General features: G+C 41.7%; 1 protein-coding gene across 3 annotated transcripts in view; it reads right to left on the bottom strand.

Moving 5' to 3' along the window:
* Positions 1-401: 401 nt before the first annotated feature.
* Positions 402-14,177, bottom strand: part of TRANK1 (tetratricopeptide repeat and ankyrin repeat containing 1) — an 82,989-nt gene continuing 69,213 nt past the window's right edge. For all 3 annotated transcript variants that reach the window (XM_032783768.2, XM_032783769.2, XM_032783770.2), the window contains 4 exons: positions 13,913-14,058; positions 5,686-8,753; positions 3,933-4,034; positions 402-1,685 (listed from right to left, as the gene is read on the bottom strand). In XM_032783768.2, the coding sequence (XP_032639659.1) occupies positions 1,576-1,685; positions 3,933-4,034; positions 5,686-8,753; positions 13,913-14,058 (3,426 nt within the window). In that variant the 3' untranslated portion in view covers positions 402-1,575. The remainder of the gene's footprint in view (positions 1,686-3,932; positions 4,035-5,685; positions 8,754-13,912; positions 14,059-14,177) is intronic.

The following is a 14,177-nucleotide window of genomic DNA, read 5'->3' on the forward strand; positions in this document are numbered from 1 at the left end:
GACAACTGTACCAGAGCCCCTGAGGTCAGTACCCACCCCCTAAAAAAGTCTGATGTCTATGTAAACAAAGTGAAATGGGAGACGGTTCATGAACACATCAGGGCCCCAAATTTCTCTTGACGTGTCTGGTAACTACTAAAACAATTTGATATGTGAAAACTAAATAGCGACCTTTTCAAAACGAAATATCCCAGCCACACAGTAACATGTAATTATTAAAAATACAAAAAACATCCTAAAAATATATAATAAGAGATGTGAACTGCCAGAAATTGCAGTGCTGATGAGCACAATTACACATTCTGTACTTTGTCCCAAATCCCGCAGCTCTTTTGCATGTGAGCAGTCCTATATGGCCCTTGCTCAGCAATTTAAAAAAATGACAACATCAGGCAACAATATCAATCTTGTTGGCTTTATAAAATGTACTACATGTAAAGATTTTTTTTGGCAAGTCAAATCTATAAGTAAAATGTAGAAACAATCTTTAACTTTAAAGAATCAGATATTTTTGATATGTACAGAGCATAATGAAATCAAGAACAAATAGAAAAAAAAGACTTCTTATCCATATCTAACTAGAGATGTATTCAGTGGGGATAGAACACGCATACGAATGTGCTTAGAACTCTCTGTACTCACCATTCCTGACTCTGGAATTAATAGAAGAGATATTGCAAGTTCCCTCAAGGAAATTTAAGTTCCTCCAAACATGGGAGCTCTCAGTAGCTGGCTAGCTCACAATAGCTATTCGAAACAGGGTCCTCCAGGGACAAGCTGTCTTTGACAGTCCAAAAAAGATTAAAATCCTCCAAGTAAACAAAAAATAAAAATCAGAAATCATCTTCCTCCCCATGAGTGCTCCAGCTCAGCAGGATGGCAAAGATGCAAATTAAAAGCAGGAAAAGGAATAGGTGGGGAAACACCCCTGAGTAGAGGCAGAAAAGTGCTATTCTTTCCATTGGCTCATTTCAAATTAGTAAGGCTATGCCTACACTAGCACTTTTGCCGGTATAACTTGTCACTCAGAAATGTGGAAAAGAAAACAGAACACCCCTCTGAGCACTGTAAGTTACACTGATGGAAACGCCAGTGTGGACAGCTGTATGTTGGTGGGAGACACTCTCCCGCCCACATAGCTACTGCCGCTCTTTGGAGGTGGTTTAATTATGCTGACAGGAGAGCTCTAACCCATCGGCATAGAGCAGCTACATGGAGCGATTTTACAGCTGCATCGGTGACACTGTGAGCTTGCTAGTGTAGACATGACCTAAGTTACATGCTGGTATTTGTCACTTCTGAGTTGCCCATTTGGTTCTGCCTGAAGTTTGTCCTGTCACAGTTTAATTTTTAAAATACATAAATTTATAAATAACTACAAGCAGGTAGGTCACTGTTCCCTCACAATAAATGATTAAAAACAATTAAAAGTAAAAAATCTTTGCTGGTATTTTTCACATTTTCCCCCGTGCTGTCCCTATCCCCTTACATTTTTTCTTTTAAAGCCTTTTTAACAGTTTTATTCCTAAATTACAGAGGTACAGGGTGATAGCCATCTGCATATTTTTCAAATTATTATTTTCTACGTTTTCCTTTTTTTCTTGAAGACTTTTTAGGGATTAGTTCTTTAAAGGCTGCCATTTCATCCTCTTCTTCATTTTCAAAGTCTTTGTCATCTGCAAAATCTATTTAAAAAAACAACAAATTGTTCAATAGGGTATAAGATTGAAACTATCTTTTCCTAAAGGCATGACCAAACACACACTATTTCCTATTCAGGCCCCAATTCAACAAGGCACTTAAGCACAAGGTGGTATGGAACTTGTGCTTAAGACCAACTGACTTCAAGAAGACTTAAGCATGTGCTAAAGTGTGTTGCTGATTAAGGATGAACTGGTGAACCAATGAACCAATTTTATGTAATAATTTTTGCAACCAAATAAATAAAATCAAGTTTAATAAAATACCACTATTAAAGCTAAATATGGGGGAAAGGCAAAGTTTCTCTGAAAGTTTTCCTAGCAGCAATAGTTTCTTAGCAGGTTCCTCTTGCATATTTACATTTCATGATAGCAAAATTAAGAACAAAGGCATCTTAACCTAAGTGTTAAAATAATTACTTTTCTTGAGTAGACTCATTAGCTTCAACCAACGAACATGTCATTTTTTTTGTATGAACATTAGTCTCTGTTGCTTTGATATACCTCTTGCCAGGGCCAGTGCAAAGAAGTTTCGTGCCCTAGGTGAAACTTCCACCTTGTGCCCCCACTCCCGCTAACCCCGCCCACCACAGCAGCTAACCAAGCCCCCTACCCAGGAAGCCCGGCACCCCCACAGTCCAGAGAGCCCACCCCTGCAGCAGCTATCCCCCCTCTGCAGCTAACCTCACCCAGGGAGACTCCCTCCCCCCGCCCCCCGCAACAGCTAACCCTGCCTGGGGAGACACCCCCCCCCGCTCCCGTGGCACCTAACCCCGCCTGGGGAGACACCCCCCCCCCGCTCCCGTGGCACCTAACCCCGCCTGGGGGGAGACACACCCCCCGCTCCCGTGGCACCTAACCCCGCCTGGGGAGACACCCCCCCCACCACGGCAGCTAACCCTGCCTGGGGAGCCCGCCCCAGCTCATCTCGCCTCCACCTCCTCTGCTGAGCACACCGGTGTCGCTCTAATTCTCCTCCCCTCCCAGGCTTGCAGCACCGATTGGAGGTGACTTAGAGTGGGGGCTGTTTGCTCAGCGGAAGAGGCAGAGTGGAAGTGATCTGGGGTGAGGAGTGATTCCCCTGTACGTGCCCCCCCCCCCGTCACTGCGGGCGGCCCTGCCCGCGCCCCCCATCCCAGCTCACCTCCACTCCTCCTCCTCGCCTGAGCGGGCTTTTAGGCACCCCCAACCACTAAGTGCCCTAGGCGGCCACCTAGTTTGCCTAAATTGTTGCACCAGCCCTGCCTCTTGCACTGAAGACTTTATTAAAAAGAAGTCATGATCATGAATAAAATTAAGTATTTTTCCTCTATTAAGTTTTGACGTGAACAGAAGAGCATGTCTTAATGGCTAATCTGTGTGTCAAAGTACTTATTTCTCCCTTGGATTCCTCCTGCCAATGGTGGACAGACACTCAGGATCTGATTCTGCTACCACTGGAGTCAGTAAGCAGTTTCCCTTTGACTTCAAAAGAAAGCAAGAATAAAGCTTTAATGCTGTTTGTAGAACTAAGAGCTCACTCATACTATGTTTTAATGATCTTTTTCTTTGTATTGTCAAAGGATATGTAATGGTGATCAAAATCACTGGTCTAAAACCACAGCTTTAGATTAGAAAAACATGACATTCCCTCTTTTCTCAACATACAGTAACTATTATTGCCCTAATCCAACTCTTAGGTACATGCTTAATTTTAAGCACCAAAATACTCCCAAGGAAGTGAGTAGAACTACTCCCATGCTTAACGTTAAGCTTATGCTTAAGTGTTGTGATGGATTAGGGTACATATGCAAATCACTATGTCTTATAGAAATAATATTTTACATGTAGGGATCTTTTTGTTTCCCTTTGACTTCTCTTTCTTCTGTCCTGTACACAGATGAAAAGAGAACATGTAAGAACAATTACTCCTATTAGAAACCACTGACCTAAGAACTTGGGATTATTCAGATACCAGTCCAAAAACATACTAATGCTGTACAGTTCTGAGAAACAAATTCCCTAGTGTTTGGTAAAGAAGGTTCCATTTCCCCTCCCTTTTAATAGTTATTTGTACTATTCTCAACAGTGCACCTGACCCACCGCTAACCTGCATACACAACCTAGTCGGTCCACTTTGGCTATGCAATAATGGTAGGGGCCTTGATAAAACCTAGAAGGCAGTATCTCCAAATTAAAATATGACCATGTAATTTCTGTGGATATGGAGACTTGCATAATTTGATGACGTACCTTCCTCCTTTACCATATGTGACTCGGTGTTCTTCAGCCACTTACGAGCCTCACCAAGGTAAACAGATAAACTGCTAACAGGCTTGGCCATTATTTCTTCAGCTGAAATAGATAAATTGTTAAACATACTAAGATCGTGCTTATTATCTGAGGGCTGGATGGTGACTTAGAGAGACAGCCCACACTCTAGGAAAGGTATTACATGGCCATGCTGCACTGAAAACTCTAGGAAGGATTTTGTCTGAATCAACAAGAATTCTTCCTGGGGGCTTCCAGAAGTACATGCTGTAGGGGAGAGATATCACGTAGATATTTTAATATCTAGTAAGTATTAAAAAACCCTTAAACCGTGCAATTCGAATATGGTTTGTTCTAGATAAAAATCAGCAACTTTCACCAATATAAGCATGTGTAATAAACTGACTTTATGCACTTTACATCTTTGTCTGTATACAGAAATTTTCCAAATAGTGTAACATTCCCATGAGAGGAGTAACATAAGACTTATGTAACACACTGGTGAACACAGGCTTATGAATGACAGTCTTGCAAAATTCTATTCATCACAAGAAGTAGGGTTTTTTTGGATGGGTGAATGAAATATTGTTAGTTTTGTCATTATAAGTCACCTTAGACAAGTGGATGTTATGCCACAGTTGATGAACTGCCATGACACTTTTGAAGGTTGATCTAGAGTTAATGGCAGGGTTTTGGTTTAAGGTGCTAGTTTTTTTCTAGGTGCAGTTGGTCCATTATATTCTGTTCCTAGATCATCCACCCACTCATTAATTTAATTTTTCCTTGCCAGAGACAGTGCAAATCAAATATATGGTAAACAAATATGAAATAGTATTTGTATCAACATATTTATTTCCTAAGATATAAAAATTAATGCAACTCCTGTTCTGTCACTGTTGGCATTGCTTTTTTGCTTTGTCCACACTGAGGATCTTCAGTAATGCTCCCACCATCGGTCTAGCATCAGTGTAGCTAGCATGGTGTAGCTAGCACAGTGCTAGCAGTGTTGTGGGTACAAGTGTAGACTAACTGCAGGTGTTCTTACTCACTGCACAGTCTAATCTTGACTCTACTCTAACACCAGTGCTTCCATCTTGCTAGTACTAGTGGAGCTGCCACACCAAGAACTGAAGAATTCCTAAAACTTCTAGAAACACTCTAAGGTTATGTCTACACTAAGAAGTACACTTCAGACAGGTTAGAAACTGCCACAGAAGCATGACAGCAGCACTGAATCATGTATCTAAAATATTAAAAAAAAGACTTTAACAAAGAGCTGAACTTGAGACTCTATTAGAAATACTCATTCTATCTGCCGATTGTATTATTTAAATATTCTTCTGTATGTTCATTAAATATAAAATTTATATAAATAATATATGACTGTCAGTAGCATCCTTAATTTTAACTCATTTCATTTGGCAAAAACTGAGAGGCAGTGTAGATCTTTCTTTACAAGCAGACTAACAATATGGGCCTGATTCTCCATTCACTTGCACTAGGATAAATCAGGAGTACTTCCACTGAAAATCAGAATAAGTAAAAGGAGAAATCAGGGCCTATATTACAGCTGCACAAAAATATTTATAGACACTCCCATACTTATCTCATATCATTGAGAAACACATTTTCCTCAGTGATATGTCACAACATTCAAGTGTTGGAGGAACCTAAAATACAAGGCCGTACAAGCTATAAGCAAAGATGAGATGGCAACATAACAAAAAAGTCTTACCATCAGCCCAAGCCTTTCTCTTATAGATGTCCTCTACTATATCAGAAATCTTCTTAATGTTCTCTTGAATTTTTTTTTGCACCACATTGGCATGTTCTTTAAATATCAAGTGACTTGTGAGCCAGGTATTTTGTTCAATTGTGTCCACTACATCTAACCCTTCACGTAATTCTGGATCTACATTTCTTTTGAAAAATTCAAAATAATTCTGGTAGGCAGTGTATTTATTTCTGTGCTCATCCAGGTATATGTGCTTCACATAAGTCTCACTTGCCACAACAGTTTCACTCCTTTTCATGCTCTCCTTTTCTCCCTGATCAGTCTCTCTTGGTATCACAGCTTCAGAAGTTTCTCTCTCAAAGTCTTCTGTCTGGTTAAAGTAGTTTTCAGGACCCTGAATAAATTTGACTCCACAGAGGTCACATTGTGTTCGGTCAGTATCTGCTTTTTTAAAGATCCCTGATACCAATTCTTTCATTTCCATCCCACTGGGATCTGCTTTTGAACATGAGTTCCTCTTCCATTTTATGCAATAATAAGCTAAAAGAAACAAACGCCACAATTTCCGCTTAGCATGAGCTTTCTGCTGTTGTTTCTGCTGCTTTATGGATGCTATGGCTGTTAGGGGATCCTCTTTCTCTTCCACATACAGATCCCTTTCGAGTTCTATTTCTGGTTCCTCAAAATATTCCAAAGGATCCAAATATGACTCAAATCTGTCTAGGTTTACTTGCTCATAAAAGATGCCCCGTATACTTGCTCCTTTGGCATACATAGTGTCCCACTTCCAGTGGCAGTCAGCTAAGTACTCCTCATCTCGTTCAATCAGCAGCTCCTGCAGGCCTTCCGCTATTGTCCTCACATTTACAGCATCATTCACTCGTTCCACAATTTTAACCAATCTTTCAGGCACTCTGGATGGATAATCTTTTTTCATATTCATCAACTTTGCCTTGATTTCAGGAAAGTGTTCATGTAAAAGGGATTTACATCTAGGACTAAGCACTTGATTGGCATTCACTAACATCACTAAGCATAGCACCATTGTACGCTCTGCCTCCCCTGACGTAATACAATCGGTGTCCCCGAAAGCATCAAGAAGAACATTGAAATTACTGTTTTTAGCGCCGCACAAAACTTTTGCAACATAAAGGAGATGAAATTTGAACTCCTTCAGAGCCTCATTTGTGTCCTTTGGTTTGTACTCCTGTATAATGGAAAAGATGTCTCTAATCTCTTTCTTCTGGTCTTTTTTTCTGAACAAAAACTCCCAGTAATGAAAGAGAGCGATGTAACTTTTCGGAAGACACACAGTAATGTTCTTGCACAGGCGCATCAGGACAGCACAACAGAGAATATACTGGAATTCCAGCAACATCACTGTATTTCCTATGCTAGGAATCAGAGGTTCAATGCACTTCTTCACCAAGACATTCATAAAACGGAAAAACATCCACTTACAGTTTTCTGGGTTTCTGAAAACATAGAGCTGCTCTACCGAATTTTGAAGAAGTCGAATGAAACACAAGTGTGTGTTTTCTGCATTTCCAGAATATTTATCAGGTGTCAACATGCCATATCTGCCATCTACTCCTTTGGGTCTTCCTCCTCTGCCTCTATCCTCCTCTTCATATTTTTTAGCTTCTAATAACTTCAGTTCTTTGTTATAATCATCTTCCTCCTTAACAAGGAGTTTCTCAAATTCTTCAGGATAACTGGAAGACAAGATGAAAACTTGCATTGCCCTGAGCCACAAGTCAGTTGATTCTCTTCTATTTATGGCATTTTCACTTTTAAACTGAAATATGATGTACTCATTCAGCACCATCCTACAGGGTTTAGAAAACTGACTGAGTCCCAAGATATCTTTGCATGCCTTTGGGTTTTCAGACACCACTCTCAGATGAAAATGTTTAGGGAAAACAAAATCTAATAGAGATTTGCATAATGCATACTTATCCGCAGTCAAAATGTCAGCAATGTCATTAAATTCATGCAACAGCTCTTTTGGGAATACTCTCTTGGCGTGTAACAACAGTCCACTTATTGCTGCCAGATGTATTTTACACTGAAGTATAGATTTTGCCTCATGGCGCAACAAAGGTCTATGGAAATCTTTACAGGTTTTATCCTCACACTTCAAGCCAGCAATGAACTTCATGCAAATATCAGGGTAACTCTGCTCAAGTATACTGCATGTAATTGAACACAGCCTGCTTAAAAAGTGCTTATTCAGTGCAGACTTTACCTCTTCCATGCCTACAAAGAAGGGATCTTTAGCGTTCTTCTCTTTCAGACTAGGATTATCGGACAAGAATTGGAGAATATGTCCAGCTTCATTTTGAGACACCTGGCAAACACTGCCATCTATTGGCAAAATCCCAAAATAATCAAAACATGACCTGACCATTTCTTTCTCAGCATTGGTGGTTGCTTTTTGGAGAGCTCTGACTAGATTTAGAAGGGCCTCTAAACCACAAGATGCCAGAATAAAGATGTCCTGGCTTTTTGGTTCGCAGTGGCTTGATTCAAAGAGCGCTTCCACCACACCAGTACAATGATTCAAATGCGAGAATTTGTAGAAGGCCTCTTCGAGTTTTCTAAAATCTTTCTTTAGAACTCCCTGCAGAAAAGTTGCCTCAGCGATGCTGGATTTTTGATTTGTTTGCTTACAAAGCTCTAAAGCTTCTTCCAGGATAGTGTCTCTGTTTTCCAATTCTGAACAGCCAGTTACGCTAAAACGGATCGCAGCAAGCAGACATGATGCTCGAAATTCCTTTCTGGTAGTGAGCTTGGCTGCTTCCAACACAAACCCATGCTGTTTCATCAGCATAGCAGCCTCTTCCTCTCGACCCTCCCTCTTCAACAGCTCTGCTGCTTGGGCCAAGCATTTGCGTGATTTCAAGAATACAAGCTGGTCCTCAGTGTCAAGTCTGGAGAGGACTGCCATCATTTCCTTGGTTTTGTTTTCACGCAAGTATTTTGCGGCTGCTTCCAAACAAAACTGGTTTGCAGAGTATGAGAGTTTGGAAACTGGTTGTCTTTTCATCCTTAGTATCTCTTCATATCTGGAATAAAGATACATCAATGTCACATTACTACCATATATGAATAAAACAGACACAATCTAGCATTTTTTAAAAGATCACACAATCTCCAGCAAGGTAATAACTCTGTGCTAGTCAGGTCTTCTCCCAACGCACTTCAAATATTGTGCATAATGATGAGAGGTCTCAGAGATATGAAAAATTATCCCAGTACTTTAAAAGATCTACAAATCATTTCATTACAATTTAAAGCTGTCTGAATTAAAACTACTAAAATTTCAATCAGGAATCAGATTAGAAGCCCAGAACATCGGTGGGTCTTGCTACAAACTACTTTAAAACGATGCTGAAAGTGAGATTAAAGTAATGAAAAACACAGCGGTATGAATTCCTGTTAAGATACATGATACCTATGAATCTGTTACATGAACAGTCAGAATTTTGAGACTAAGACCCTCACATTATCAAATATCATTCTTCAGGGTCAAACTTGGTAAATCCAAACAAAAGCTTACTTCAATCACTGATCACTTTATGATTAATACATATGCACCATAGTAATGTATATAATATAAATCTTTCTCCCATTTGTTGCTTCTGAGTGGCAGATCAAGATACCTTTTTCAACATCAGTTCCGACATTCAGCTAATGGTTAATTACTGTTATATGATGTCAATAAATTAGTAAACTTGTTTCACAGCCAAACTTCAACCTTGCAATAGTTTCCTCACCCACTCACCGAGGGCAAAGTAATGTTTTTTAACAGGTGAGTAAGTCATCATTAGCTTTTCATTATCATTTTTTTCATGGTAACAGTGAAGGAGTAGATTTTGTGCCTGGGATGGTAAATTTGCATAAATGATTTTGCAAGGTTGATTTAAAATAACTCATTAGATGTTAACAATAATTTTAAAGACTTCCAATTTTGAATCAAACTATTTCTATACATTTGGTAAATGCTATTGTTTAAAAAAAACCAAAAAACTTCCCAAGTACAGTGGTAATAAGTGTTATTTTCCAAATTACCACATTATATACCATAAGATTTTATGCTATGTCATACAGAATATGAACATGAACTATGCTGTTTGAGGAACACACATACTTTACGGTGAAGTTTTAAATTGTTGAATTAAAACTGTGGAAGCTCCTTCACTGGAGGATTTCAAAAGGAGGCTGGATAGCAATCTATTTTGGATGATTTAGACACAACAAATTCTGCATCTTGGTAAGGGGCTAAACTAGATGGCCCTTAAGGTCCCTTCAAACCCTATGGTTCTAGGTGGGGCAGGCAGCACTGCGTATTATTAAGGTCCATCACTAGCACTTTTTAGATGGGATGTTTTTCTAAAAGATATGCTCTACTAACTATTTTGGAGGAGTTCCATGGCCTGTGTTATACAGGAGATCAGACTAAGTAATCTCAATAGTACCTTCTGGCCTTGCTATCTATATATCCATGAAGGTTGCCCAATACTTCCCATCGTAAGACCCTGTTTTCAGTTGCTCATAATTCTGCCAAACTTTAATCATTTGGGCGGAAACTTTTAATGCTGGGTATCTGATTCAGGTTGAATTTTATTTGAAAATTTCAGCCAAAAAGGTTCAATCATTTCCAAGAGCAAAGCTAGGGAAAAATAAAATGTTTGTCTATGTTAAAACATTCCAGAAAACATTTTTTTTAAAAAAAGGTCTAGTATTCCAACCATCAGTGTTCCCTCTAGTTTTTTACATCAATGTGCAGAATGAATTTTGTTATGTGCACCAATATGGAGGTGATGTGTGGCAGGGGTGGGGCCGAGGGGTTCGGAGTGCGGGAGAAGGCTCAGGGCTGGGGCAGAGGGTTAGGGAGTGAGGGCTCCAGCTTGGGTTGAAGGCTCTGGGGTTGGGCTGGGAATGGGTGGGGGTGAGGGCTCTGGGGTGCAGGCTGCCATGGGACTGCAGCAGGGAGAGAGGACTCCCCCCAGTCCTCTTTCACTGCAGCACCTCGAGGCCAAAGCAGAGACATCTCTCTCAGGCCACAGCAGCTCCGGCAGGGTCTGGCCTGGTGCCTCTCCCCGGCTGCAGCAGCTCTGGCTGGGCCGGGCTGGGGGGAAGGGCACCTCTCCCTGGCTGCAGCAGGTCTAGCCTCGGCCTAGCTGGGGGAGGGGTGCCTCTCCCCAGGCATGGCAGCTCCAGCTGGGCAGGGTGCCTCTCCCCACCTGTGTGGCCCTTGATAGCTCACTGTGCAGCCATGCAGCTTAGAGGGAACTTAGCTCACCATATTTTTGAGCAGTGACTTAAAATTTGGCAGGGATGAGACTTCTGCTGTCCCTGTGAAAATCCGTTAAATTTGGGCAAGTTATGAAAAATTGCAGTTCACACATGTATAGATGATTTCTTCAAGTTTAGCTGCTAACTTGCTCAAAGATTCTGTCCAGGTTGGGCATGCTCCTGCCCAGGGATGAGCACGACTTTCCCTACAATTGCAGCCCTCGACTGTGTCAGCCTGGGACTGGGCACCTGAACTGACAGCAAATAACCCGTGTTCCCTGAGCTCTCACTAACTCCTCCTGCTGGGCTCAGGCAACACAGAAGAGAAAACTGCCTTATCCAGATGCACAAGGAATAAGAGCAGGACCTGCTGAGGAGAGGGTAGTAGGGACAAGGACCCAGGTAAAGGGGAGAGACTGGTCTAGAGGTTGGGAGATGAGGGGAGAAGAATCATAGAAGATTAGGGTTGGAAGGGACCTCAGGAGGTCATCTAGTCCAACCCCCTGCTCAGAGCAGGACCAATCCCCAGACAGATTTTTACTCCAGTTCCCTAAATGCCTCCCTCAAGGATTGAACTCACAACCCTGGGTTTAGCAGGTCAATGATCAAACCACTGAGCTCTCCCTACCCCCTGGGAGTCATGATGTATGAGGTGGGGGGAGGGGCTGTGACAGGTTGGGCAAAGAGACTGGGACTGGGAAGAGAAATGGTAAAAAGGACTGGGAGACAGCAGGGGGGGCGGGGGGGAAGAGACTGAAATCAAATAAGGAGCCTAGGGGGGAGTGAGGGAGAACACTGGGACTGGCTGAGGAAAGAGACTGGAATTGAGAACCAGTGGGATGAGGAGAGGTGAAGGGGAGTCAGATCTGTTGAGGAGCTGGGGAAAGAGGTGGGATCCTGAGATAAAAACAAAGAGATCACGGACAGAGTTTGGGAGTGGGAGCCAGTGGGGATAGGTAACTAGAGGCCAAGGTGGTGGAGGGAGACCAACTGGATGAGAAGGGAGAACTGGGACTGGATGGGCAAGAAGACTGGGCGTTGAGGGGAGGCTGGGACTAGTATTTTGAAGGAGTGAGACCAAAACTTGCTCAGCAAGGAGACCGGGACTGGGATGAGAAGCCTGAGTGGAGGCGACTGGGCATGGCTAAATGAGAAGAATGGGACTGGGACGACAGGCGGGGGGTGGGGGGGGTGGGGGGCAGAAAAGACTGTGACAAGGACAGGTTATAGGAATGGGATGGAAAGGTCTGTGCCAAGTAGAGCACACTCCCCTCCAGAGCCTTCATGCATCTCACCATTCCTCTGCTATCCGCAAAGTGCTCCATTTCTCTCTCGTCTTTATAGAGGAGGACAATCTCCTGTTGCTATCAGTTACTCCATTAGTTCAACTGACAGAAGTCTGTGTGATGGCTCTAAAGCTCCTAGGTGGTATCAATAGGATGCCACATGATGGAATTTGTTTTTTCGGTTTGCTTTAAAAAAAAAAAAGCCTAGAAAACTGCACACAAAAACCTATGTTAAAATAATGTCATCAATGTTGCAAAGTCAAGCACTAAAGGTTAGGAAAAGCAAGAATTAAGGTTGACTGTGCAAGCTTAATTTGGTGCCCCCTTTTGCATATGCAGTCTTTAATAACACGTCAGTACACTATATTTTCCACAAGACCCCTATGTCATTCGGTGCACAGTCCTGCTCTGGGAATTAATCAGGGTAGTATAGAAGGAGGCTGCTGTCTTCAGGACGCCTGATTCATATCTTGTAAAGCTGGAATGTGTGTAGTGAATGATGCAAGAGACTGCAGGAAGAGAAAAGACGATCCCATAGTTGAATGCTACCCCTGGAGAATCGGATTTTTTCCCTGCCTCAGCTAAACTGTTTCTACATGATGCTAGCAAATCACTTAAACCAAACTTCAGAGGTGGTAGCTAGTTGTGTGCTCCTCATTTTCTGGATGCCTGACTTGTTACCCTGGGGTCCGACTTGCAGAAGTGCTGAAGAGAACTCACAGCTGCAACTGAAGTCTTTGGGAGTTGAGCTTTGAACATATGAAGTGCTATAAAATGATAAATACTCTGAGAAAAAAGGTTCCAATCATCTCAGATTTGGAACTCAATATGAATGCATGCTCTTGACCTTAAGCTCTGTGCCTCAGTTTCCCATGTGTAAAATGGGAAAAATACCACTTCCTGATCTCAGAGGAATGCTGTGAAACTAAATTCCATAATATTTCTGAAGCATTCAGACACTTAAAGAAATGAGCTGCATAAAAAAAATCCCATAAAGAAATTAATAATTCTGTCTTCAGAGCAGAGTTTGAATTGTGTGCAGTAAAAAAGGCCTGAACATTGAGGAGAAAACAAAACATTGACTTTTCTCATTAAGACTACGTCTACACAGGGATAAAAAACCTGCAGCTGGCCTGATCAGCTGACTTGGGCTCACAGGGCTTGCTCTCGCCGGCGCTGAAAATTTGCTGTGGAGACATTCAGGTTCAGGCTGCAGCTGAAATTCTGGGACCCTGCGAGGGTGGAGGTCTTTTATCCCTGTGTAAACATACCCTTTGTGAGCAATCATAAACACATATCCATAAGGAGGCCAAATTAAGGGTAATGAATCTTTTATTATCTTGAATCTTTCTGTGATATCTACCTTAAGGATCTAGTTGAGGAGACCAGTCCAGACAGAGAACTGAAGATTTGACATGGGCTGACATGAAATAAATCTTGGGGAAAAAAATCAAGTTCTCTATCACAGTTCAAGCTTGCGGGAGTTCTCATAAACCAAATGAATTTGATCTTGGTGCAAAAGTAATGTCACCAACTAAAACCATTGTCAAAATCAGTGGAGAACCTACTTTAATATGCTCAAGCAGCACAAGGAAGAAAAGAGATGTTTTTCCTCTGCAGCATCCTCTTTACGAGCATACCTTTCCACTAAAACAGCTGCTTCCTCATACAGTTCCTCATGGCAACACATCTTAAGTGCAAGATCAAACTCCTGGATTTGTTCATAACATCTGGATGCATCTCGGTAGCACTGGCTTCTTCTATAGAAATACGCAGCATCTTTTATCTGCACCATAACAACTCTTATTAATATTGCAGACTTCTAAATATTTGAACAATACCAACAGAAAAACTATATTTTTATCCATACAATGGAGACAGGAACTGGCTGCATCCATTTCTATG

Source organism: Chelonoidis abingdonii, chromosome 2, assembly GCF_003597395.2.
Source record: "Chelonoidis abingdonii isolate Lonesome George chromosome 2, CheloAbing_2.0, whole genome shotgun sequence".
Taxonomy (NCBI): domain Eukaryota; kingdom Metazoa; phylum Chordata; order Testudines; family Testudinidae; genus Chelonoidis; species Chelonoidis abingdonii.